This window comes from Hippopotamus amphibius, chromosome 12, assembly GCF_030028045.1.
Source record: "Hippopotamus amphibius kiboko isolate mHipAmp2 chromosome 12, mHipAmp2.hap2, whole genome shotgun sequence".
In the NCBI taxonomy this organism is placed as follows: domain Eukaryota; kingdom Metazoa; phylum Chordata; class Mammalia; order Artiodactyla; family Hippopotamidae; genus Hippopotamus; species Hippopotamus amphibius.
In genome coordinates this window covers 27,241,891-27,268,967 of record NC_080197.1, presented here as the reverse complement: position 1 = coordinate 27,268,967, position 27,077 = coordinate 27,241,891, and the positions used below count along the sequence as shown (strand labels likewise).

At 46.0% G+C, this 27,077-nt stretch overlaps 1 protein-coding gene across 3 annotated transcripts in view; it reads left to right on the top strand.

Moving 5' to 3' along the window:
- ASXL1 (ASXL transcriptional regulator 1) overlaps window positions 1–24,094 on the top strand; it is a 68,469-nt gene extending 44,375 nt beyond the window's left edge. For 2 of the 3 annotated variants that reach the window (XM_057701707.1, XM_057701706.1), the window contains 9 exons: window positions 13,156–13,276; window positions 13,353–13,450; window positions 14,121–14,214; window positions 14,660–14,812; window positions 16,023–16,186; window positions 16,297–16,393; window positions 17,649–17,754; window positions 18,041–18,674; window positions 19,209–24,094. In XM_057701707.1, the coding sequence (XP_057557690.1) occupies window positions 13,156–13,276; window positions 13,353–13,450; window positions 14,121–14,214; window positions 14,660–14,812; window positions 16,023–16,186; window positions 16,297–16,393; window positions 17,649–17,754; window positions 18,041–18,674; window positions 19,209–22,127 (4,386 nt within the window). In that variant the 3' untranslated portion in view covers window positions 22,128–24,094. The remainder of the gene's footprint in view (window positions 1–13,155; window positions 13,277–13,352; window positions 13,451–14,120; window positions 14,215–14,659; window positions 14,813–16,022; window positions 16,187–16,296; window positions 16,394–17,648; window positions 17,755–18,040; window positions 18,675–19,208) is intronic. The other variant, XM_057701705.1, reaches the window with a different exon arrangement.
- Window positions 24,095–27,077: the final 2,983 nt, after the last annotated feature.

Below are 27,077 nucleotides of genomic sequence, written 5' to 3'. Positions count from 1 at the left end.
AGTGTTGAATTTTGTCAAAAATTATTCTGCATTAATGGATATATAATTGTATTTTTTATACATATCTCATTGTTTTAATTGATATTTCTCATGATAAATGATGATTAACTCTTCATGTGCTTATTGGCCATTTGTATCATCATCTTGTGAACTGTCTATTAAAGTGTTTCACCCATTTAAAAAATAATGTATTTTTATTTTTTAACAGTGATAAAATTTCAGAAAAGTTTTAAGTACAGTGCAGAAATGAGCTTTTTTCCTGAACTATTTTAGAGCCCTGTTACAATACCTTAATACTGTAGTGTATATGTGTTACAGTTAAGGACGTCTGCTACATGTCCATAATACCTGTATCAAATTCAGAAAATTACATTGAAGCATTTTTGCCATCTAATCTTTGGATTCCATTTCCATTTTGCTAATTGTCCCTGTAATGTCCTTGATGCCTAAAGGATCTAGGTCAGAATTACATGTTATATGTAGTTGCTGTAAGTCCTTCAGTCTAGAACAATTCCTTCATCTTTCCTTGACTTTCATCACCTTGACTCTTTTGAAGATTATTTCATAATTATTTCAACAAATGTTCATTTTGGGTTTTCTTAGGTTTTCTCATGATTTGATTCAAGTTATGCACCTGTGTCAGGTATATCAGAGCAGTGATGCTTCTTAGTGCATATTGTCAGTTGGCTCACTATTTCAGCTTGTCCTGTCACTAATGGTGTCTACTTTTATCACTTGGTTAAGGAGCATCTGCCAGACCTCATCACTGTAAAACTCCTCTTTTTCCACCTTTTACTGTTCGTAGGGAGTGGCTTTGAAACTCTGATATCCCATTCTTCTAAATTTTGGTTTGTTTATATCAGTGTGAAATCATGGTTTTCTGTTTTATTCAGTGTGTTATAATCTGTTATTATTACTCATTTAGATGTTCAGATTGTTTCTGATTTGGCTGGTGGGAATTTGGTCATTCTGGCTTCTGTGTCCCTTTGACATATTCCCATCATTCCTGGAGTGCTGTCATCTTTCTGGCAAAAGATGATCTAGGGTCACTGGGTACTTTCCCTGCCATAGTCTTTATTATTAGCATTTCTCCACAGAGCCCTGGTTCTTTTACTGTATGGTGGTATTTAGAAGCCAAGATCTATCTAGATAATGCTTACTTATTGGGGTGTTGCTGATCCCAGTTCCTCTCAGTGAAAAGAGGCTAAGGAATATTTGAATGTGTTCACCCTACATATACTTGCATGCACTTACGTCTATATTTATGTCTAGTTTTATCTAAATACATTGAAAACCATAAGTTTACATAACAACACAAATTCTAATGCAAGCCCAAGAGGGTTCATTCTGCTTTTCTCCCTTTCAGTATTTGTAATTCCCTTCTCTAGCAGTAAGAAATCTGACTCCTGTTATTCCTGTTGTCTCTAATATATTTAATATATCTCTTAATATATTTACTTGTTTCATCTTCCCACTCTTATATAGCTAATCTCCTCTCCCATCATTGCTGCTGCCCTTCCCTCATGAAGATACCCTCGACCCCTCCTGGACTCCCAACACCCCCTGCTGGGCTGGCCCCCATGTATGATGGCCTCACCTATGCAAACTGACACCGTCCCCCACCCAGGGCTGCCGTCTCATATAACTGCCCTCCTCACCTAACGTGGGCTTTGATACTCTGCCCTTGTCATTCCTTGTTTGGGAATTTCACCCTTCTTGAGCTCTCAGTCTCATGCTGCCCTCAAGTGTGGATACCTTCTTTTCCCCATTCAGGCTCTGACATCCTACTCTTGGCCACTGAGGCTCCTCTTCCCACCTTTCTCATTCACACACCTAACGGAAGGAAGAAAACAGCAGCCCTTCCCTTTTTTTTTTGGCTGCTTTGGGTCTTTGTTGCTGCGTGCGGGCTTTCTCTAGTTGCGGTGAGCGGGGGCTACTCTTCATTGCAGTGTGCTGACTTCTCATCGCGATGGCTTCTCTTGTTTTGGAGCACGGGTTCTAGGTACGCAGGCTTCAGGAGTTGTGGCACGTGGGTTCAGTAGTTGTGGCTCGCAGGCTCAGTAGTTGTGGGGCACAGGCTTAGTTGCACTGCGGCATGTGGAATCTTTCTGAACCAGGGATTGAACCCATGTCCCCTACATTGGCAGGCAGATTCTTAACCACCGCACCACCAGGGAAGTCCCAGCCCTTCCCTTTTTATTTTTAAATTGAAATACAGTCATTTTTAGTTTTCATTTGAGGATTTTTTAAAAAGTTTACTCTGGATACAAGTGCTTTGTCAGATGCAGGTATTGCAAATATTTTTCCCGATCTGTAGGCTACCTTTTCATTTTTCTTTTTTTAAGATCTTTTTTTTTCTTTTTCTTTTTTGCTGTGCCACTTGGCTTGCGGAATCTTAGTTCCCTGACCAGGAATTGAACCCAGGGCCATGACAGTGAAATTGCTGAGTCCTAATCACTGGACTGCCAAGGAAGTCCATGCCTTTTCATTTTTATTAAGCTGTCTTTGATTAGAAATTTTCACTTTTGAGGAAGTCCACTTTATCAAATTTTAAAAAGTATATAGTGTTTTTAGAAATCTTTCCTATCCAGTGAATAGTTTATTACATTTTCTTCTATAGAAGCTTTATATTTTTAAGAATTGCCAACCCATTCCACTGTGAAAAACAAATCTAACTAGAGCTCAGTATTTGTGTTTAAGAGTTGCTACTTGGGGAACTTCCCAAGTGGTCCAGTGGGTAAGACTCTCCGCTTCCAGTGCAGGGGGCCCGGGTTTGATCCATGGTTAGGGAACTAGATCCTGCATGCATGCCACAACTAAGAGTCCACATGCTGCAACTAGGACCTGGTGTAGCCAAAATAAATTAATTAACTAATATTAAAAAAATTTTTTGCTACTTGAGTTAGAGCCACCCCTGCCCCCATTCAGTGTCATTGTTTTATTTGAAATAAATAAGGCAAAAATTTTTTTAAAGATTCACAATGTTTTCTCTTTTCAAGGCTGTGGGAAAACAGGCACTGTTATGCTTTGCTCTTAGGCACACAGATTGGTACAGCTTGTTTTGAGGGGAATTTGGCTGTTAACAAAATTGTATTTACATCTACCTTTTGATCTGTCATTTCCAGTTCAAGAATTTACCCTGAAAATACACTTCAGTAATAAAAAGTACAGATTCACAAGGTTATTCAGGGTCATGTGGTGTTTCTGTTTGTAAAATATTTAAAGCTAGATAAATACTGGCATGTGGGGAAGTAGTTACATAAACAGACTTCGGTATGTCTGCGTTGTGGAGTGTTATGCAGCTGAGAAAAGAATGAGGAAGAATCTCTCTAAAATGAAAGAGTGATTTCCAGGATACATTGTTAAGTGAAAAAAGAATTTTGCACTTTGCTATCTATAGCATGCAGTTTTTTGTCTAAGGATGAAGAGGAAATTAGATGTATATGTTATCATTTGTGAAAAAAGAAACACAAGAGAAGTAAGCCGGAAACTAATGAGATTGGTTACCTAACCAGGGGATGGGTAGGAATGAGTGGAAAGCCAGGGGGATGGGGGAGGAAAAAAGGGATAAAAAGGGGGCAGTGTCAGTCCTCTGAGTATAACCCTTTAGGTGATTGTGACTTTTATAACTGTTATGCTTCACATTTACTTAAAAAGTAAAATAACAAAGATGAGGAATAAAAAAGTGGATCACAAACAGAGAATGCGACGCCTAGTGCTCCAGCCCGCTGTAGAAGTCCTCTTTATTCTGGTCAAACACATCGGTTCCGTTCTTCTTTCTAAAGGTCGGTCCTATAGCTGTCCTTTCTCCTGTTCCCAGTATGGACTGTTTGTAGGGTGGCCAACCATCCTGGTTTGCCCAGGTTTGAGAAATTTCCTGGGGTGTAGGACTTTTGGTGCTAAAACGAGGAAAATCTCAGACACACTGGGGCAAGTTGGTTGCCCTGTCTGACATGCATAGAGCTGTTTTCCTGGGACTTCCCTTCATTCTCACCTTAGGAATTCTCATCACTGTTCTCCTGTTGTGTTATAGCCTCTCTTTCCTATATCTCATGCAGGTGTTGTTTTTGTTGTTGTTTATTTATGTAGTACACATTCTCCAGTTGCTTCCTGAGCCCAGGTGTGTAGGAGGTAAATTATTTGAGACTTTACATGTCTTTATTCTGTGTCCCATACTGGATTATTGGTTTGACTCAGAATTCCAATAGATGTTATCCTGTAACATTCTCCAAACCTGCTCTTGAGAAACATGATACCATTCTGATTTCTTTGTCATGTGGTGTGTTCTCTCTGATTGAAAGATTTTAGGGTCTGTTTTTCAATCCTGTATTCTCTAATTTCATGGTGTGTGTGCTGTGGAATGGGTCTTTTTCATTCATCCTGCTGGGCGTTTTGTCTTATTAAACCTGGAAACTCAGGTCTTGTAATTTTGGGAAAACATCCTGTCTTTTTCCCTTTTCTCTTTTTGGAACTTTTTTGTTGTATTGTATGTGGAACTTTTCTTGATACAGCCTATTCTCTTTTTCTTTTGAGTCACTCCTCTGGTAAATAACCTATTGGTTGTTATTGCTGATTTTTTTTTGTATTATTTTTAATTACTAGCACATCACTCATGTTCTCTGATGTTCCTTTGGTTTATTTTTTAAGAACAGCATTTGGCGCTTGTTTGGGGGCTGTCCCTGAGAATGTTTGCTGTGAGATCTTCGTTACCTCTGTTTGCTTTCTGTTCCTCCTTTTATTTTGGCTGCTATCCTTCACATAACAGTGGTGCTCTTAACTTCCCTGGTGGTCCTTGATCGGTCATTCACGGTGGAAACTGACAGATTCTGTGCTTGTGGGCACTGCTTGTTGACTGTGAGTGGGGATCTGGTGTTTTTTTGGAATCCCCCAATTATCTGTACCTTGAAGGTGCTTTTTCTTAAGCTGGTCATTTTTTGCAGGAGGAGAAATTCTCCCATCTCTTGCCAGGTAGCCGAGGGTAGGCTAAGGTTGGGGTTGTAGGGCTATCACTGTTTGGAGAGCTTTGGGAGCCACGTTGGGGGAGAGAGCTGGTGGTGTCACCATCTTGTACATGGTCTTCAACTTGCTACTTCTATTTATTGAGTATGACACCTCACTCTCTCCCCACTCCTTGTGCTGGTATCTTCTATTCCAAAATCTCTCTGGTTTAGTCCACTCAGAATATAAATTTCCTGTTTTCTTCTGGAGCTGGAGAAGGGTATGGCCTGATTGTTTGGGGACAGAGTGCAGATCTGAGGAGTCTAACTTCTTGTTCAGACTTCCAGCCAGTTATGTTTTCATTCCCCTGCCTCACCTCAGTCTGCAGTGGTTCCCAGTACCTCTTAATCCCTGCCCCCTTGGGGATTTTACAGTGGAACTGGCTTGCTCTTTGTGGCTTTTCCCTCTGCAGTCTTTGACTTCAGTTTTCTTTCCCCTGCTGAGTCAATCACTTCTTGTCTTCCTGCTGTTCATCTTCTAGAAATCTGTTGATGGCTCTCATCTGCTGCCTTTTCTTCCCTCTTTCTGTTTGTGCATTTATACCTTTTAAAATGCAGCCATTCTAAAAAAAAAAATGCAGCCATTCTGATCAGGCTTCAGGAGTTTGCAAAGAGCTGTGTATGTGTTCATTTTGCCATGTTTAAATGGAAGCTGCAGCCTTTTGCAAAGAAAGTGGGAAATGCCTTTGACTTGCACATCAAACCCTACCCTTGTACGTGCCATCCAGGCCTGTGGCCATTGTTCCTTCCCTTTAGCAACCAACCACTGTCATCAATTTAATGTGCATCCTTCTTACTCATATGTATCCATAAAAAATGTGAGGTTTATTTATATAGATGTATTTTTTATTCCTTTTATCTACTGTTTAATAGTGTATCATATCAATCAATATATGTCATCTATCCCGTCCCCTGTTATGGACATTTAGGTTTTTCACAGGTTTTCCAGTTTTTCACTATTACAAACTGTAATAGTAAAATTGCTGTAATAATCATTCTTTTACTTTTGTAGTCTTCTATGCAAATATGTGAAATTTTCCTAGGAGATAACTCTTCTACCTTTTATTGGGTAAAATGGAGGTTATTTGGAGGTACCCTGTGGAGCTCGAAAATATTTCATTACATTTTCTTCACATGCTATACCTATTATGAGAAAAGTAGAATTATAGAACTTCCAAATCTTTTCAAAAATTTTATCAAGAAATGTGCTTTTTTAATGGTCAGTAATTCCTTATTAACAATACCGAAATCCGAAATATTTTGAGAACTGAAAAAATGTATTCCTAACTCATTTGGCAGTAAAACCTGATGTGTCTAAACTCATTTTGTGGCAAATCTCTGACCTAGACTGACAAGGACACCTTAAAGCTATTTATTTTACTTCGTATGTACATACATGTTAATTCAGAAAATATTAATGTGTTTGATTATGGTTGCTGGTGGTGTTGATATGATATATTGCCATTCTAAAATTCAAGAAACCCTAATTTCTAAAACACATCTAGACCCAGGGGTTTCAGAGGCGGGATGGTGGGCCTGTGGTCACCATCAACTAGAAACTTTGTTTGCGGACGTGGGTGGCACATCACAGGTGAGAATTTATTTCTGGTTGATGGAAACTACTTTTTTGTCATTAATGAGATCTTCTCTTTAAACTGTATTCCAAGAGTATGTTCATTTTTTAAATAACACCTTCTTCCTTTTCTTCCTTTGACAGCTGTAATATTGAAATTGCTTGTGATAATGCAAATGGATTTCAAATTCAAAGAACTTTTTTTACATTAAGCATTTTAAAAAAGGATAAAGGCATTTCTCAAGCATACACAGAGGTTGCTTTACTCGTTTTAATTTTTCTTTAGGATTCACATAACAAAGTTAAAACATAATAACGGACCATTGTCTAAAGATGAATTTTAACTTTGGATCTATAAACTTTCTATACACTTCAATGTTTTTTATGTGATTTTTACAAACTTTGATTAGATTCATTCATGCTTTCAGAGCTGCCAAATTTAGTAAGCAATTTTTTATCCAGATTTATTGGGAGGTGTAACTCACAGACCATATAGCTTACCCATTTAAAAAGTGTACAGTTCAGTGGCTTTTAGTATATTCATAAGCTTATGCAACCATCACCGTTATCTAATTCCAGAACATTTTCATTACCCCTAAAAGAAACACCATACTCTTTAGCAGTCATTTCCTGTTTTCCCCTCCCCCACCCCCTAGCAACTGCTTATCTACTCACTTAATTACTAGAGCTTTACAAAAAAAACCAGAGCCTTCCAAATTGTTCTTCTTAGAGAGTATCTTGGCTTATTTGTGGCCCATGGCTTGTCCCTATACAGTCAAGTTCTACCAAAAAAAAAAAAAGAAAGAAAGAAATCCGGTTGAGAGTTTTATTGGCATTTCATTGAATCTACAAGTCAATTTGAGGAGAATTGACATCTTTATAGTGTTGTCTTCTTAATCAAGAATATGGTGTAGCTCTCCATTTATTTAGGTTTTAAGCCTTTCTAAATAAAGTTCTGTTTTCTTCATAAAATGATTATATTTTGTGAGCTTTATCTCAGAGTAACTTATATTCTTTGTTATAAATAACATTTTCTGATTGTTGGTATTATTGCTGATGTTAGCATCACTTGCATTTTTAATGTGACTTTGAATCTTACAACCTTGCTGAATTTCTTACTAGGTCAGAATCTCTTGAATCTTCAGTGTAGATAATACTTATCTGGAAATTATGACACTGGTTTCTTCTAATTCCTTCTTGTTTCTTTTTCTTATGCATTGGATAGGAACTCTAATATATTGTTGAATGGTCGATATGTTCTTAATTTTTAATAATATACATTAAACAACCCTCAGACCAGCCTTCCTTAAGAGACAGTACAAATTCCTTGCTCAGGAGAAGTTCATCAGACCCATAAAGAAAGCAAAGGCAATGCCTGGAATTTGCTGATTGTTTTTTAGTTTCAAACCCAGTCCTGGGTGGTTTAAAGTTTCATCAGAACCCCTGCTCCAGGAAGATCCACATGCCACGGAGCAACTAAGCCCGTGAGCGACAACTATTGAGCCTGCGCTTTAGAGCCCGTGAGCTACAACCATTGAGCCCATGTGCTGCAACTACTGAAGCCCACGTGCCTAGAGCCCGTGCTCTGAAACAAGAGAAGCCACGGCAATGAGGAGCCCCGCACACCACGACAAAGAGCAGCCCCCACTCACCGCAACTAAAGAATGCCCGCGCACAGCAAAAAAAGACCCAACACAACCAATAAAAATAGATAAATAAATAAATTTATAAAAACAAAAAAACTTCAGTTTAAATTTTAGTGTTCCATTTTATTCACGTTTGGGGCTTGTGGTATTTACAGTGCCTTTTACTTTTTAAAACATTTGACTTATGGGAACATATTTTCTCTGGGTTCGTTTATTAATGCTGGTTGCTTTTTACCCCCATCACTAGCCTCTTCGCCAGTTGCCTTGCCAAACTAATATATTTTATGTATTTTAAAAACATTTATTTGTGTTAATAGGTGAACATCGGTACAAATTATACGGCAAGTGTTCTTTTTTTTAATATATATAAATTAATTAATTAATTTATTTATTTATTTTATTGGCTGTGTTGGGTCTTTTTTTTGCTGTGCATGGGCTTGCTTTAGTTGCAGTGAGTGGGGGCTACTCTTCCTCGTGGTGCGCGGGCTCCTCATTGCCCGTGGCTTCTCTTGTTTCGGAGCACGGGCTCTAGGCGCGCGGACTTCAGTAGTTGCAGCACATGGGCTCAATATTTGTGGTGCACGGGCTCTAGAGCACAGACTCAGTAGTTGTGGTGCACGGGCTTAGTTGCTCTGTGGCATGTGGGATCTTCCTGGAGCAGGGATTGAACCCATGTCCCCTGCTTTGGCAGGCGGATTCTTTAACCACTGCACAACCTAGGAAGCCCATGGCAAGTGTTCTTTGTACTGTTTTTATTCTTACAGCTTTTCCTTAAATTTGAGATTATTTCCAAATAAAAGTGTTCAAAATGTATTTGTAAAGGTGATACATGCCCATGATCAAAATAAAAAAGGATACAGAACAGCTATAAAAAAAAAAAGATAGGTAACTTTTTTTTTTCTTTTTTTGGGCCGCACGGCTTGCAAGATCTTAGTTCCTGACCAGGGATTGAACCTGTGTTCTGTGTAGTGGAAGTGCCAAGTCTTAACTATTGGACCACCAGAGAATTCCACACACACCCCCTTTTCCCCCCAAATACCTCAATTTAAAAATGAGCAAAACATCTGAACAAATGACGTCAAAAAGGAACACATGAGAATGCCCAATAAGCACATAAAAATGCGCTCAATATCTTTAGTCATCAGGAAAATGAAAATTAAAGCCACAGTCAAGTACTTACTGCATTAGAAGGGCTAAAATAAGACTGAAACCACCAAATGTCGGTGAGGATGTTGAGCATCTAGAACTCTCATACAGTGCTGTTGGGAGTGTAAATCCATTTTTTTAAAATAAACATTCATCCATCCTATACCCCAGCAGTTCTATTCTTAGATATTTACTCAGGAAAAATGAAAACATTTCAATAAAAAGCTGTGTACAAGAATGTTCAGGGTAGCTTTGTTCATAATAGCCCAAATCTGGAAATAATCCAGATGCCTTCAGCAGGAGAATAAGCAAAATGGTTGCATGCGAACACTGCTCTGTAGTAACAAGCCGCGAACCACTGATGCGCACAGCAGCACAGGTGACTCTCAGAAGCATGAGATGAATGAAGGAAGCCAGACACAAGAGAGTACGTACTGTATGATTCCGTTTACATGTAGAACGAAAATAGGCAAAACTAATTTTTGCTGGTAGAAATTGGAACAACATTGTCTCTTGGGGTGGAAGGGGCAGTGTCGAATGGGGATTGCCTAGCGAGGGACACAAGGGAACTTTTAGGAGTGTCCGGTATGCTCTATATCTTAATGTGCATTTGTCAAAACTAATCAGATGGTATACATTTCACTCTTTGTAAATTATACCTCAGTTTAGAAAAAGTGAAGGGAAGGACACAGGGGGTATACATTGATCCAAGGACATTCTCCTACATAAGCACAATACAGTTCATCCATGTTGTGAGTAGCTGTAGTTCATTCATTTTTTTATTACTGTATGACATCCACTTATCGAGTATTGGTCAATACAGTGATCAGTCCATGTAGTGATTCTACTGATGGGCACTTTGATGGTTTATAACTGAAGTTACAGATGACGCTGTCATGAACATCCGGATGTGCTTCCTGAGGTGTATGTGCATCTCTTTCTCCAGGGATTCCAAACCTAGGGCTGACATTGCTGGCTTATAGGATGTTTGTATCTTCAGCTGTAGCAGATGATGCCAAACTACATTCTCAAATGTTTGGATCCATTTTCAGTGTACCTGTTCCACATCCTCATTAACACTACCTGCTATTGTTAAACTTTAATTTTAGCCATTCTTATGGATATGATGTCATCTCGTGGTTTTAATTTCCATTATTTTTTGTCTTCCTGACTTTATTGAGGTTAATTACCTTTTCATGTGAGCGTTGGCCATTTGGCTATCCTCTTTGGTATAGTGCCTAATTCATGTCTGCCTATTTTTTTTTCCTGGTTGCCTTTTTCTTTCTTTTTTTTTGGCCATGCTGCGTGGCATGCAAAATCTTAGTTCCCCAGTGAGGGATCAAACCTGTGCCCTCTTCAGTGGAAGCACGGAGTCCTAACCACTGGACTGCAGGGAAGTTCCTGGGTTGTCTTTTTCTTATTGACTTATGCAGTCTAGATGCAAGTTCTTTACCGGTTATATGAGTTGCAGATCTCTTCTTCAACTCTGTTGGTAGTTTGCCCTTTTTGCTCTATTAATGGTGTCATTTGCTGAACAGAGGATATTAATATTAATGTAGGTCAATTGATTGATTTTATCCTTTTTAAGATAATGTCCTGTGTGAGTTTTACAAGTGTTGGGTTAGAAAATATATGCAGTGTTTAGATTTTGGCTTACAGTTTACTTTCCCACTGGCTGTGTGACCCTTTTATACCATGCTCATTCTCACCAGCAGCGCATTTGTGATTGTCTCACAGTCTTGCCAGAATGGGAGTTTTGAAGTCAGTTTTGACAATGTAATAGACCTCTTTTTTCCATTAAATGAGTATTTTATCTTAGTTTGCCTGTACGATTCAGGAAATAAATTTGTTGCATCATTCCAAGAACTTGGCAGTCCATAAGCATAATTGCAAGATTAATACTAAAAATATTCTTTAGCTTTTGATCCTCTGAGGAGCATTTATGGTGGGTAGGGAAAAGAGATAAAGATATAAAGAGCCATTTAAAAAAATTAATTTGTCAGCATGATTTTGGCTTAAATTAATGAAAATAAAGTGATGAAGAGTTAATACAGTAACTCCCCTTTGTCTGTGGGGGAATATGTTCCAGGACCGCAAGTGGGTGCTTGAAACCATGGGTGGTACCTAACTCAATATATACTACGTTTTTTTACCTATGCATACATATCTATGATAAAGTTTAACTTATATAGTAGGTACAGTAAGGAAGTATAAATCAGGCAGAGTAAGAAGCGCCAGCACCATTACACTCGCCTTTGGGGCCATTATTAAGTAAAATAAGAGTTACTTGAACACAGGCCATTATTAAGTAAAATAAGAGTTACTTGAACACAGGTGCGATACCATGACGGTTGATCTGATAACTGAGATGGCTACTCAGTGACTAATAGGCAGGATACGCTGGACAGACAGATGACCCAGGTGCCAGGTGGTCTGGAGCTGGACAGCCTGAGATTTGAGCACACTGCCCAGAACACGTGCAATTTGAAACTGACAGTTGTTCCTGCTACTTTCCGTTTAATATTTTTCAAAAAGGGAAGGAAACCCAGCGGATAAGGGGACTGCTATGTAGTCGATCAAGCAATCCATGGAATTGATGAGTTAGAATTTTGTGGATTTCCCCTGTAAATTTCTGGCATGTTTTAAAGGGACAGAATCATGATTTTTACCTGCTCTTTTTCATGCACTTTTATTGAAAGCAGACACCCCCACCCCAGTCTGTCTCTGCTCCCCCTCTCTTCATTCCCCCAGTGTTCATTCACACACCTTCCTGGTTTCCAGGTAGCTCCTCATGTTCCTTGGGAATGGGGAGAGTTTAATTTTGAGACTCCACAACAGAGACTGTTGTAAGAAGTGTTCGTTAGGAGATGAAATCTGGAGTGGAGCTCTCCTCTATACTCTAGCCTTGTTGCCACTGTCCTATTTCAGTTTAGATCTTCATCCTTTTCATGGGATTTCTGTCATAGTCTAACTCTTCTTCTTGCCTCCAGACATCCCATGGTTAACAGAAAAAAATTCCTAAAACTCAGATCATTCTCCTGATTAATATCCTGCAGAGACTCTGAAATCATCACAGTCTAAACCCCTCAGCCCAGTGTCATGACTGTCATCAGCCTTCTTGCCATCTCTGTCCTCCTCACGTATCCAGTTTCCCATACACCTACTGACATCTACAGTTTCTTTGAATTTGAAATGTTCTTCCACATTGGCTCATCTCGTTACCTAGGACTCCCTCCTCCCTCCCCACTGCCAACCCATCTGCCTCCTAGCTAACTTCTTTTAAAACTCAGCTCAAGCAACACATCTCCTTGGAAACCTTACCTCCCTGATCCTTATTCTCCTTCTGTACCTCCATGCCCTCTTTCCTCCAGCTCAGTGAATTAGATGCTCCCTGTTCTGGGCTGCCACCGCTGTCTGTGTGTGCTTCTGTCACTGTGCTTTGTATTGTAGATTTGACTTTCTCCTCTACTCATTTGAGGTCCTTGAAGGCAGGGCCCTGATTCCTCTCCTTACTCCACACACCCCCCACCCCCGCCCCGCAAAGTAGCATGGTGTAGTTTATAAGAGGCACCCCATAAATATTTAATGAATGATTAGATGCAAAATTATATCTAACTTTTTTAGTGTACATATGATAAGAACTTTCTGAGAAAGAGGTCGGTTAGAAAGGGATAGGAATTGAATCAGTATTCTAAATCCCTCTTCTCCGAAAGCAGTACACATTTAGGAATGACTGCTGTGCTTGTAGGATTTGTGGGATTTTGCTCACCTGAGTTGTGCCTTGCTGTCACAGAAGGATGCCCTGCAGTGGTCTCGCAGTCCGGCTGCAGTGGAGGGAGAGGAGCCAGAGGACACAGCTGATGTGGAGAGCTGTGGATCTAATGAAGCCAGCACTGTGAGTGGTGAAAATGATGGTAAGTGCCCTTGACGGGATGGGCGAAGAGCCACAAGCAGTCGCTAGAGACTAATCTTTATTTCCCTCTTTTCCAGTTTCTCTTGATGAAACATCTTCTAATGCTTCCTGTTCTACAGAATCTCAGAGTCGGCCTCTTTCCAATCCCAGGGACAGCTACAGAGCTTCCTCACAGGTAGAGGGGACAGTTGGTGACTAGGCTGGGTGGATAAGTGAGGCAGGACAAGACAGGACTCTTCCTCCTGTAGTTAGCAGAGCATGTCAAACAGTGGAGGACAGCACTTTGGTCTCCACCTGTTAGTATCATTTAAAAGTGGGCCATAGGACCCCCCCAAAATAATTATTTATTTATTTAAATAAATTTAAATAAATAAATAAATAAATAAATAAATAAATAAATAAATAAAAAGTGGGCCATAGGAAAAGTGGGTAGTAGATCTGAGAGCAGAGGGATTTGTTTTTTTCTTTACCACTGATGGATCATGTTGTTTGTATTTATGAAAAACATGGGAACATCCAGGGAGAAGTATAACTGAGTGGGGAGATCGTGAGCTTGGGAGTCAGCAGTTTGAATTTCAGCCCCTCCGCTCACTAGCTTTGAACAAATTCCTTATCTGTAAAGTGGGGATAATGAGACATTCTTTCCAGTTTGGGGTGTTGCTTGGCACAGTGGCCGGTGCCTGGCTCAATAGCATCAGTCATCCCTGTTATCGGCATTACCTGCCTGTGCTGGTTGAACACTTAACTCTGTTTTACAAGACAGTGCAGGAGACGTGGTCAGGAGGGACAGCTGTTGTGGCCTGCAGGTGACTCAGGCTCCTTTTATATTCCCTCTGGGAAAATAGGCAAACAAGCAGAAGAAAAAGACCGGGGTGATGCTGCCTCGAGTTGTCCTGACTCCTCTGAAGGTAAACGGGGCCCACGTGGAATCTGCATCAGGTATGTGTCAACTCGTGGTCGTGATGCTTCTTCCTCAGGTCCTGGGGACCTGCCTTCCTCTGGCAGCAGTTTCTGGCCTAGGTAGTGCCATGCCAGTAGTCAGGAGCCCTTCTCTGGCAGGCAGCGCGCCGTGGTGGTGAGACCTGGGTTCTGCTGGGCGCCCTCCCCCTGGCCTCACGGGGCAGTCGTGAGGGTCCAGTGAAGGCATGTACAGGTGCTTTGTAAAAGGTGCAGTGCTGTGCAAACTAAGATGGCGGTCTGGCATTCTTACGTGATATTTTAAAGCCAGACCAGGAGGTGGTGATCTCCGACAGCCCAGGGCTGGGCAATGGAAGCACCGATATTGTTGGCAGCATCTCAGGGATTGCTGGGAGAAGTAAGCTTGTCGTGAGAGCCGTGGGCGCGGCGTGTGATGCTTTTGACCAGTGGAATGCTGTGCCTTCAGGGTTCTCAGGCCGCCACGCCGATGGCGAGAGCGGCAGCCCGTCCAGCAGCAGCAGCGGCTCTCTGGCCCTGGGCAGTGCTGCTATTCGTGGCCAGGCTGAGGTCGCCCGGGACCCTGCCCCGCTCCTGAGAGGCTTCCGGAAGCCAGCCACAGGTGAGTGGCTTGGCACTCATTTCTCTGCCTGTAAGGGGGCCCCTGCAGGCCTAGAGAGAAGATGATGTCTTCTACTCCACTTCCTTTACAGTTTATTTTTACTTCTTGGGTGGCCCTCTATTTTTTGTTGGTTTTTACCTTGTATTTTGGTTATTTCACATGTAGATTTTTCTCTGCTAGACTGAGAGAAGTCCCTGTGGGCAGAGATGGTACCACATTGCTTCTTGTATGTCCCTGTAAGGGCCTGGCCTGTGCCTGCCTTGATACTGCTTAGTAAGTGCTCAAGTGAGTGAAAATTGCTTCTGAGCTTCTCCGTGAAGAATTCCAGCATTTGTTTTCTTTCTTTGGCAGCATCCTGCCAGGTTTGTTCTCCGCATCCGTAGCCTCTGTCAGACGCCCTTTTTTATAACCGAGTCAGTCTGTGGGGTGGAAGCCTGTGTTGACTTTGGGGGGCAAACAAGCTCAGGAGTGGGCACCCCCCACCCCCAGCGAGACTGTTGGCAAGGCTGGTGTGCCGCTCACCACTTCCAGACTATCTCTCAAACCCCACATGCTGGGCTTTTGCAGATGGGCTGCGTGAAACCATTAAGACTCACCTTGGCTTCTGAAAATTAGAATAGACCGTTGCCCAAGGGGCAGCTAGGTTTGCTGCCTTGCAGCTTCTCCAGCTCGTGAGCAGTGCTTCGTCTTAACGTCTCACAGGTCTCTATTCCATTTGGTGAGGCTTTTGTGAGAGGTATTGACATTTCAGTGGGCTCTAAACAACCCTTAGTATCTTTCTCTATGGAGGTCAGACCTCTCCAGCCCATTCACGAAAGACTTCTGCAGATTTTTCTGTAGGACGCTAACTAGATGCGCTTTTAGACAGCTTCCATGGTTTCTCCCGTTGGCTCTGTGGAGCCTGTTCTCCAGCTTTGGAGGGAAGCTCAGAGCCTGCCCCTGGCCTGGTTTTCTGTGGGAAGAGTGTCCCTTCAGGCTGTGACACAGCGTGCTACAGAGTCTTGTCTGAGACGATGCGAGCCCAGGTGTTCTCTTAGATTTGATGGTAGCCAATAGGTTACAGTAGACGGGATCGTTGAGCCAATTGTGTGCAGATAAGTTCTGGGTAGCTGGGGTGCTGCCACCGAAGTTTTCCCTCAGTTGGCATTTGTTTTTTGGTTTAAGAAGCTGAAAATCTATATTTTGCTTCCCGCTCCTTGAAAAACCACAGGTCAAATGAAGCGCAACAGAGGGGAAGAGATAGATTTTGAGACGCCTGGGTCCATTCTTGTCAACACCAACCTCCGGGCCCTGATCAACTCTCGGACCTTCCATGCCCTGCCGTCCCACTTCCAGCAACAGCTCCTCTTCCTCCTGCCTGAAGTGGACAGACAGGTACAGATGGGCGGCTTCCTCTTTGCTCCCTCTGGGCCGGCTTCTCTTCTCTTTCTAAGTTTCTTTATTGTTTGTTTGTTGGTTTGTTTGTTTTGCCTTGATCCTTCCAGGTGGGGACCGATGGCCTGTTGCGTCTCAGCAGCAGTGCACTGAACAATGAGTTTTTCACCCACGCGGCTCAGAGCTGGCGGGAACGCCTGGCTGATGGTGAGTAGACCTTCTCATCCCGGTGGCTTGAGAGGTGCCTGCCATGCGTGGTGTCACTTGTCTCCTAGTATTTAAAACCCAAATACTCATTTTTCAACAATCTTTTTCTTTTTTATCAAGGGGTATTTAGTATAAGGCAGGTTTTCATCTGGTAGATATGGTGGATGTTAATGTGCCCCGTAGCTCTAAAGAAGGTACAAGAGTATTTGGGCTTTCACTATTTTGTGTGTATATATTCATCTGCATTGCCTCTTCATCATTAAAACTATAAACTCCTATTCTTTCCAGTAACCATGGCATTGACCTACTCGGTAAGTTCCACCAGGTGCTCTTGTCTTTTTTAGACGTTGCCGCTTGGAGTGACTGTTAGCTTCTCTTAATTCAGTTTTGTGGCAAAGCTGTGTGGGAAGTGCACTGTGAGGTCCCCAAGACTCCCCTCCAGGTTCGATGATTTGCTTGGAGGACTCACAGGACTCAGCATATAGTTGTACTCATGGCTGTAATTTATTTCAGTGAAAGAATATAGGACAAAATTAGCAAAGGGAAAAGACGTCTGGGGTGTAGTCCAGGGAAACCAGGTGCATGCTTCCAAGGTCCTCTCCCGGTGGAGTCCCACAGGATGTGCTCAGTTCCCTCAGCAAGGAGTTGTGAGCACACATGTGAGGTGTAGTCTGCGGGGAAGCTCGTCAAGGACTTGGCGCCTAGGGTTTTTGTTGGGAGCTGATCATGTAGGAAGCCTCTGCCTGGCGCAAACCCAAGTTCCAGATTCCCCCAAGGAAGGCAGGTGCTCGCCATCAACCGTCTGGTTTGCTTAAACTGTTCAGGCCCCGTGAGCCATTCCCTGTCAGTTATGGGGTGGGGACCCTCCGGAAATCCAGGTCCCCAGATGTCAGCCAAGGGCCCACCTGCGTTACGTTCACTTTTTTCTGCGCTTGGAGCAAGAACGATTCTCTTGTTTTTGTTTTGCTTTTTTGATCAGTGTGTTGCTTGCTGTTGGACTGATTGCCCTAGGGAAGAGTAAATTTCCCTAATTATAGATGTATTCTGTCCTGAGGGAGAGCACGATGTGAGAGATCCTCTGGGGGAGACAGCAGCCAGTGTGAAGAAGAGAGGGTTAAAAACTGATTTCCAGGTTCACTAAAGTCACATGTTATTTTGAAAACTCCTGACATGGTAGAACTGCAAGATTTGGCTTTTCCTAAAACAGACATTAATATCCTTAATGCGCCACTCGAAAAGTTTTGTTTCTCTCTAGGTGAATTCACTCATGAGATGCAAGTCAGGATACGACAGGAAATGGAGAAGGAAAAGAAGGTGGAACAATGGAAAGAAAAGTTCTTCGAAGACTACTATGGACAGAAGTAAGGCCCTTGGCGCTATGAGTCCCAGTGTGGTTTCTGGGGGGACAGAGGCAGAGACTCTCAAAGCCATGCGTACTGCCGTGTCACCCAGGACCGTGGAGATTGCAGTGACTCTCATTGAGCTAAATGCCATTCACGGGAAAGCTAACATAGGTTTCTCTAGAGTTAGTGTTATGTACCATGCAGATTTATTTTGCTCTGAGAGATCTGATATTTGGGTGTATATTATTCATAGTAGACGTGCCCTCTCTGCCCTGTAACTGATAAATGTGAGTTTGGTTTGCAGATTGGGTTTAACCAGAGAAGAGTCATTGCAGCAGAACTTGGGCCAGGAGGAGGCTGAAATCAAGAGTGACTTACGTGTCTCAGGAGAATCAACACGACCGCAGCGTGGCCCGGCTACCCGGCAGCGAGATGGGCATTTCAAGAAACGCTCTCGGCCAGATCTCCGAACCAGAGCCCGAAGGAATCTGTACAAGAAACAGGAGCCAGAACAAGCAGAGATTGCTAAAGACACGCAGTCTATGGCACCAGACACCCCCCTCTACAAGGATGTGGAGGCTAAGACCGATGCAGCAGGGGTGGGCGGGCCCCACCCGCCTGGCGCGTCCTCCGCAGCACCCAGCCCAGAGAGCTCTGAATTCCCAGCGGAAACTGCGGCTTCCCGGCTCCAGCCTAATCTAGATGACCTGGTGCGTGTCTCCGCGTCTCCAGACAGGATTCCCAGCTTGCCTCAGGAGCCCGTGGATCCGGAACCCAAGGACCAGAAGAGGAAATCCTTTGAGCAGGCGGCCTCTGCATCCTTTCCCGAAAAGAAGCCCCGGCTTGAAGATCGTCAGTCCTTTCGTAACACAATTGAAAGTGTTCACGCCGAAAAGCCACAGCCCACCAAAGAGGAGCCCAAAGTCCCGCCCATCCGGGTAGGAGGCTGTTTGATCCCGGCTGCCCTGAGCCCAGGCCCCTTTGAGGGACAGGAGATTAGTGGGGCTCCTTTGCAGGGACAGAAGGCCCTGGGCCTTTGTGTTGATTATGTGGGAGTGTAGAGCTCTCTGTACGAGAGCCATTCTTGAGACTGACTTGAATATCGGGGGGGATAAGGTTCTTTTCTTCCTCACTTGGTTGTTCACTCTGCTGAAGTTATCTCTAGAGGTCAGAATCCTTTGGGGCTTTAAAATCGTTTATTAGGTGGTGTTAGATTCTTGGTGTAGTGACTCACATGGTCCTACCAGAAATTAAATTTAGAAGTGTGGCATGTAACAGCCCTCAAGCAGAATCTTCTCAGAATGGTGTGGTGTCTTGGACAGCCATTTTACCATGATTATTTCATGTTTAAGGAAGATGATTTGATTCTCTAGGCCAGAACCTCCTAAGTTACTAGGGTTCTAATTTAGCTTTACAGTTGTTAGGTCAGAGCACTCAGTCCGTTAAACTGTTCTCTTATTCTTCTATTGCAGATTCAACTTTCACGTATCAAACCACCCTGGGTGGTTAAAGGTCAGCCCGCTTACCAGATATGCCCCCGCATCGTCCCCATCACGGAGTCCTCCTGCCGGGGCTGGACTGGCGCCAGGACCCTTGCAGACATTAAAGCCCGTGCTCTGCAGGTCCGAGGGGCGAGAGGCCACCACTGCCATCGAGAGGCGGCCACCGCTGCCATCGGAGGGGGGGGTGGCCCGGGTGGAGGTGGCGGCGGGGCCACCGATGAGGGAGGTGGCAGAGGCGGCGGCAGTGGTGATGGTGGTGAGGCCTGTGGCCACCCTGAGCCCAGGGGAGCCCCGAGTCCCCCTGGAGAGTGTGCGTCAGATCTACAGCGAACACAACTACTGCCGCCTTGTCCTCTGAACGGGGAGCACGCGCATCCTGGAACTGCCACGTGCAGAGCCGGGAGAGAGGACCTGGCTTCTCTCAGAAAGGAGAGCTGCCCACGACAGAGGGTTCCAGATGGCCTCAGAGACGGGCTGGAGGATGCCTCCCAGCTCCCTGTTGCTCCCACTGGGGACCAGCCACAGCAGGCTTTGCCCCCACTGCCCTCCAAAACCCCAGAACCTGAGAGATTAGCTGAGCAGCCTGCGTTGCATCCGGAAGGTAGAACTGAATGTGGGTCTGGTGGCACTTCCTGGGAAAGGAGTGATGAGGAGCAAGGACCCACCATCCCCACAGAGAACAGTCCTGGTCAGGCTCTAGCAGGGGATGTTGGATTAGGAGAAGGAACCGGCCAGGCCCTAGACAGCGACAGTAATCTCACCGTGAAGGATCCTGTGAATGTGACCCCCAGTTCCATCCCTGAATCATCATTGGCCGGTTGCCTACAGGACAGACCATTGGATGACAAATCAGGACTTGATGGCTCGGGCCCACCCACGAGGGAAAGTACTACTAGCCAAGAAAACTTGAAAATGGAGGCTCCTGTCTCCACCGGTGCTGCTCCTTGGATACCTGGCCTGTTAAACGACGAGGCAGTGGGACAGCCTGAACCCACCTTGAGAGAAGATGTCCTGTCTGTTAAGCCCCAGGTCGGAGAGGAGTGGGAGAAAGCTGCTCCCCTCATCGTGGCGTCGCCTGGGGGGTTGACAGCTGAGGAGGGTCTGGATCCCCCCGACAGCTTGGCCTCACTCTGGATCGTGCCAGCTCAAGGGTGCATTGATAGCACCAGCCGCGACCGCAGGTGGCTGGAAGGTGAAAAGCCGAAAATCAATGGAGACTCTGAAGCCCTGAGTCCTCACAGTGAGTCCACAGACACGGCCTCTGACTTCGAAGGCCACTTTTCTGAGGACAGCAGTGAGGCCGAGCCTCGTGAAGCCACAGTGCCGAAGACGTCCTCAGCCGTGGAGCAGGGTGAGAGACGTGATGGGAACCGCTCCGCCTCACTCTCCAAGGCGAGGGGTGACCTGAGTCTGGTCACAAGGACAGACGGGATGGTTGCTCCTCAGAGCTGGGTGTCTCGAGTGTGTGCAGTTCCCCCAAAGGTCCCGGATTCCCTGCTCCCGGCCAGTACCGAGTACCAGCCGAGGCCTCTGTCCCTGGGCAGGCCTGTGGCCTCAGTGGAGGCCACTAACCCCCTCGTGCTGCAGTTGCTGCAGGGCAGCTTGCCCCTAGAGAGGGTTTTTCCTCCAGCCCATGGTGGCAGCAAACCCACATCCCCACGATTCCCACTTCCGAAAGAGCAGAACCATGGCGGCGCCCTGGGTGTGGGATCTCTGCAAGATCCTGGGGAAAGCAGTTGCGAGGTTGGCAGGAGCAGTCCCAGTTCCTCCAGAGCTTCGAAGGAGGCCCTTCTACCTGAGAGCCGTGAAGCAAGCGCTGGCCTTGCCAGGCTGGAGGCCACCACCCAGGTTCCTGGAGGGCCCCCAAACATTTCCAAGAACGCCCGAAGTTTAGATTCCCTGTATCCAGTGACAAGTCCTACTGCCTCTGGGAAAGTGGAAGAAGTGGATTCCAAAAAGCAGTTTTCTCCCTTTAGTTGTGAAGATCGGAAGGAAGCCCGTGACCTGTCCCAGTGCAGTAACTCAAGTGCTGACCCAGGCATGAGTCTGAGAAATCTCACTACCTCGAGAGCCCCTTGTTTCTCATCTCCAAATGTGGTCTCCTTGGGTTCCGATCAGGCAGGTCGGGCCCTGGATGATCAGAACAGTGCTGGAGGCCAAGGGAAGAAGCTCTTTGGCTCCAAGGATGAGGCTGCAGCCCTTGAGTGCCCCCGGCCTGTGGAGCCAGCGCCTCTGTCTGCCAGTGCCCCTCCTGCTTTCCCCAGTAGGAAGTCGGGGCCAGGCAAAAACTCTGTGTCTGGTGGGGTGCAGACTGCCAGGGAAGACTGGGCTCCAAAGCCACCACCTGCCTCTGTTGGCAGCATCAAGAGTGAGAAGACGTTTGGTGGGGGACCTCTCAAGGCGAACGCAGAGAACAGAAATGCAGCAGGACCCGGTCCTCGGGAGCTGGTGGATCACTTGCAAGGGATGCCCTTTGTCCTTGATTTGCCCTTCTGGAAATTACCCCGAGAGCCTGGGAAAGGGCTCAGTCAGCCTCTGGAGCCTTCTTCCATCCCCTCCCAACTCAACATCAAACAGGCATTTTATGGGAAGCTTTCCAAACTTCAGCTAAGTTCCACCAGCTTTAATTATTCCTCCGGCTCCTCCACCTTTCCCAAAGGCCTTGCCGGAAGTGTGGTGCAGCTGAGCCACAAAGCAAACTTTGGTGCAAGCCACAGTGCATCACTCTCCCTGCAGATGTTCACTGACAGCAGCACGGTGGAGAGCATCTCGCTGCAGTGTGCGTGCAGCCTGAAAGCCATGATCATGTGCCAGGGCTGTGGTGCGTTCTGTCACGATGACTGTATTGGACCCTCAAAGCTCTGTGTATTGTGCCTTGTGGTGAGATAATAAATTATGGCCATGGGAAGAGTTGTATATTTAGTGTGTGTATTTTGATAATGATGGATCTTAAATCTGTATGCAGAATATCGTTGATAAAATAGACTCTGTCTCTCTAGGCAAGAGTTCTCTTGCCTCTCCTTGAAATCTATAGTGCTAAAGCCCTCGGCCACTTGTTGGCCCTTCTGGTCTGGCTGGAAGGGTTTCCCGCAGGGCAGCTCGCTGGGCTGCCTGAGGCTGGCCGGCCAGCCTGAGCTCCTGTCTTTCACAGACAGAGCCTGGTGTGGCGTGGGGAGCCTCTGTGCGACTCAAGAGGGACTTGAAGCTGAAGCAAGAAGGTTGCGTTCTCCACTGAGGGGACTCACCTACCTGAACTGAGTAGAAATGTCAGTCTTCCACTGCCCCCTTGCTGCCATCTCTCCTCCCGCTGCTCCTCTGGGGAGTTGATGGGGAAGAAGTCAGCACAGGGTTAAAGCACCTCCCAGCAGTGCCCACCAGGGGGCTTAAGCATCTGCTGACCTCAGGGTCACAGTCAGTCATTTGCCAGTCGATGGAGCCAGTTAGACCTTTGGTTCTGTTGCTGAAGCCAATTTGGGACTTAACTGTCTCCGAATAGTCCACTGGCCCACGGGAGCTTTCGGAACCTTGAATAGACCTGCTCGGACAATGGGTCAGGCATAGGGTTGTCTTTCCTCCTCGTAAGTCGGGTGTCCAGACGTTTGGCAGGTGAATTTGTCTGCTCGACACCCTCTCCGTCACTTTGGACCCTGTGGGAGTGGGCATCTCCACGCACCTGTGTATGTGAAAGTCATTTTACATTTCAAAGCAGTGTGTTTTTCTTATTTTTATATTTTAACTCTTTATCCTTGGATGTATAAAGTGAACTTTTGGCTTCTGTAAGTATGCTCTATGCACCTCTAATGTTTTATCATGTATTTATATGTTGTACACAGTACTGGCCGATTCTGTAAATGGTTGTATTGTACAGAGAACACAAACGACTCTCCCTTACTTTACGTCTTCGGCATCATTGCATTAAAGTGGTGTAACTGACTTCTCTCCACCTGTGTCAGAACCACTGCGTGCTGTGCTGCCTGACATGAGGGGTGGAGTGATTGACTTGGGACCTGCCAGTTGGCCTGGTGCCCTGTCACCGGGCAGCCGGTGGACCTGCTGCAGCTGCAGAGCCACGGGCAGCCCGGCCGCTCGCTGCCGGGCGAGTGCGTCTTGCTCTTCATCTCTTCTCCTCCCACCTTCACTGGTGGCTTGCTGCCGTGTGTGACAGATCACCACCACCAGTGTTACGTGCTTCTGGATTCCAGGGTGCGTGCCTTGGGCAGTCCCCAGGTGGGCCTTCCGCACCTGGCTCCAGGCTCACCACCTGTCAGCAGTACCTGCGACCAGGCTCTCCTGGGGCCACAGGGCTCCACCGGACATACTTTTGACAGCAGGTTAAGGAAGAAACAGTTACGCCAGCTGCCTGCCTCTCTCCCAACACGTTTCCAACAAGTAGATGTCTCCGTAGCTGTCTCACCTCGCCCTGCTTCCTGCCTTATTTCTTGTACCTTGACTTGTGAGTTGAGTGTCCTCCTCGTTGAACTTAGGTCTCCCTGTGTGAGTGCGTCTGTGAGCTGTAAAATTGGTATGACTTCAGCAAGTCTCATTTCATCCAAAAGGTCTTTTCTTTCCCCCACTTTTCATCCAGCGTGGCATTTCTGTCATCTGAAGCGTGAGTGGGAAGTTGGCAAAGATGTGGTGGTGATTTAAATGCAGTATTGGCCAAGTCCCGGTTGTCAACTTCAAGAGTCTGTTTACCAAAGACAGGGAGCAGAGGCCCAAGCGTTTTTGATCCTCTTCTTCCTTGTGCTGTGACCTTTGGGGCCACTCTAGGGGACAGTTGGAAACTGGTCCACCAGGGAAAGCACTGCTCTTGTATGTCTCTGTGGTCTTGGAAAAATAAACCTGTACAACCCGCACTTGCGGTCTCAGTCATCTTCTGCGGCCGCACCGCTGGGCTGGGAGGAAGGTCAGGTTGGGGGGCAGACACCGGCTCACCTCACCTTGGCGCTGGAGCTGACGTTCTCACGTGTGGAGCTCTTCTGTGAGGTTGGTCCCAAAGGCACGACTTGTCAGTGTTGCTGGTCTTCAGACTCTGCACGTGACGTGGTGCGCTTACCCATTATCCACTGTGTGGACTGGAAGCGACATCTAATGAAAGCGATGAGGGTCCATTTCACTTGTGAATCAGAGCCTTGAAGTGTGACGTCCCTCCACAGCTGCTCATCCCAGCCGCCCGGCTGAGGCTGAGGTTGCCCAAGAGATTCCTCGTGGCTGATGATCTGGGGGGAGGGTGACCAGCAGCAGTGAGGGGGAGGGGCTGGCCCAAGCTGGGGTCTGATGCTGGTGGAGGAGCCTCAGTGGGTGGCAGATGCAGGGGTTGACTTTGAAGAGGAATGAAAATACATATTCATTAATTTGTTCCCTGTGAACTCAAGAAAGTAGATTTTCTGTGTGGTGGGACACGTTTGGGGGCAGTGCAAGCTGTCATTCCGTGGTGCTGCTGTTTGATCGAGGTGTGGGTGAGGTCATCAGGTGGCCTTGTGACTGGGTAACTGCCTGCTGGTGGTGACATGTACTTGTGCCTTCACGTCATGGGATCTGTTCGCCCTCTTACTTCTGCAGGAGTTTCGAGTGCGTTTGAAGCCAGAGTTGGGACCTGACGTTGCCAGTCGCATCTCATCAGGGTTAGAGTGTGGGCCTGGTTCTCTGCCAGCTCAGTGGTTGGGGCAAGTCACTAAGCCTCTGGCAACTTTCTCATCTCTGATTTGGGCTAATAGTTACTACTTCATGAAGTCACGGTGTGTGGGGCATAGGAAGTACTCCAGCCTCTTAGCTTGCAAGGAGCAGAGACCCTAGCTCCGTGAACTTACAGGAGAGATCAGTAGGGCTCCTGCTCTACTCTCACCCCCCAGAGAGGCGCGGTGGAGAGGAGCCCATGTGGCGCGCTGAGGGCTGGTGCAGGCGGAGCAGACATCTAACTTTCAGCCTCTCACTACAGTTGAGTCCATAGTCCTGGGTTTAGAGACTGAGTACTTGGCTGGAGAAGCTGATTTTACTCACGGTCCAAAGGAAAAGGACCTGGAAATGGCTGTCTTACTAGCCTGGCGCAGGGTCATCCGTTTGTTTCACATCCAGCCTGCTCATGAGGAAGTCAGATCCTGATTGAGATGGGTGGGGGCGTATGTGGGTGTGTGTGGGTGTGTACACACACTCAACAGAGCAGCTTCGGGCCTCGGGGACCAAAGCATCTGCCTGTGCTGCGCCCTGAGAGGAGGTGGCACGGCTCTGTTGCCTTTGTGTGTGTGAGGGTCCATTTACAGTGATGAAGTGGGGAGGCTCTGCGACCTTGGAGGTTAACACTTGAAACCAAACGGTGACAGTGCCCCGTGCTTCCCCTTGTCTTTGTGCATCATTTCGAAAGCCTGGAATGAACATCTCTAACAACCAAAACGTGTAGACAGAAGCTCTGTAAAGAAAAAAGACAGCTGTCAGTGCAGTGGTTCTTTTCTGGGAACGGGAACTCCTTTGAGAGCCCAGTGGGAGCTCTGGACCCTCTCCCCCCAGGAGCACGTACACGCGCGTGTGCACACACACACACACGCAGTGGTAAGTATTATTTCAGATGGTTTACGAGCCCCTCCCCACACCTTGGCAGCTGGAGCCCTCGCTGAAGAACCCCGTGACTGATAATAAACCTAATAAAATCTGGGTTTATACAAAAGAGGGGAGAGATGACTTTGCAAAGCATTCTCCTTCGGTTTCCTGTAACTACTGAGCTTCCCTAGTGGATTTAAATTACTTTAAAACTGCGTTACAGGCATGGTCTCCCCTCCCCATCATCAAATAAGGGGAACTTCATTTGCTCGGTCACTGTTCTGCGGGGGCATCCCGTTTGATGTCGTCCTGTGCACTTAACTCCAGTGGTCTGGAGCCCCGTTTAAAGAAGCCAGACCGGGACCAAGCAGCCCTTCTCTGTCTGCAAGCACTTCCTTCTTGGATCCCAGAGACCCCGAGGCTGAGGCTGAGGCTGAGGCTGGAGGTAAGCGGCCGTGTGCGGTGGGTCCGGGCTCCAGCTATGTTGTCGCAGGTTAGGGGGAGGGTGGGGGTTCATGGTCCTTTGGTGGTTCTCAGCAGAGGTAGTTTTGGTGGGACAGGCGTGGTGGTGGTGGTACTGAGGATTTGCTGCTCTGGGTCCCTACCTGCTCGTGAGAAGATGAGGTACCACCTGCTGCTCTCCTTACAAATGTCAGCCCCAGGGTGTATAGACTCCCTTGGGGCAGCGCCTTCAAACTATTGGCCTCTCTCCCTTTATCTATTTGATATATTTGGCTACTGCCCAGAATTTCAATTTTAAAGATTCTTTTGCCATTACAAAAAAAATGTTTTGAAAATGACCGCCACATAGTGTGTGTGTGCATGTAGTTATAACAGTTACATTTATCCTTTTAACTCACACAGAATTGTTTTTAAGTTCATGACAATCAGGTTTGGCCCGTCACATTCCTGCAAGTTTTCCTTAAAGTTTAACATAAGTTCTATATAGGATGAGAAAAGGTCCGCACGTAGATAAACGTCTTTGGGGAAAAAGCAGCCCTTTTGTTTCCTTCAAGGTGGGATGATCCCAGATTTTGGGTCAAATGGAGTGAGGGTTCAGGATCAGGGATGGTGTTTCCTTGGTTTTCCCAACTGCCTGAGTTTGGTTTCAGTCTGTTGAAGAGCTGTGCCCTAGGCGGTTGGGAATGCAAGGAGGGTGGTTTGCAGGGAAACAGCTGCATTTAAGACCTTGCTTGGGCGCTGGCTGAATCCAGGTGAGGCGTGCACCCAGTGTGCCCTCTTCCTCATGTGTAAGCAGGGCTAGAGCACCTCCCTGGGAAGGTGACCGTGAGATTTCAATGTGGG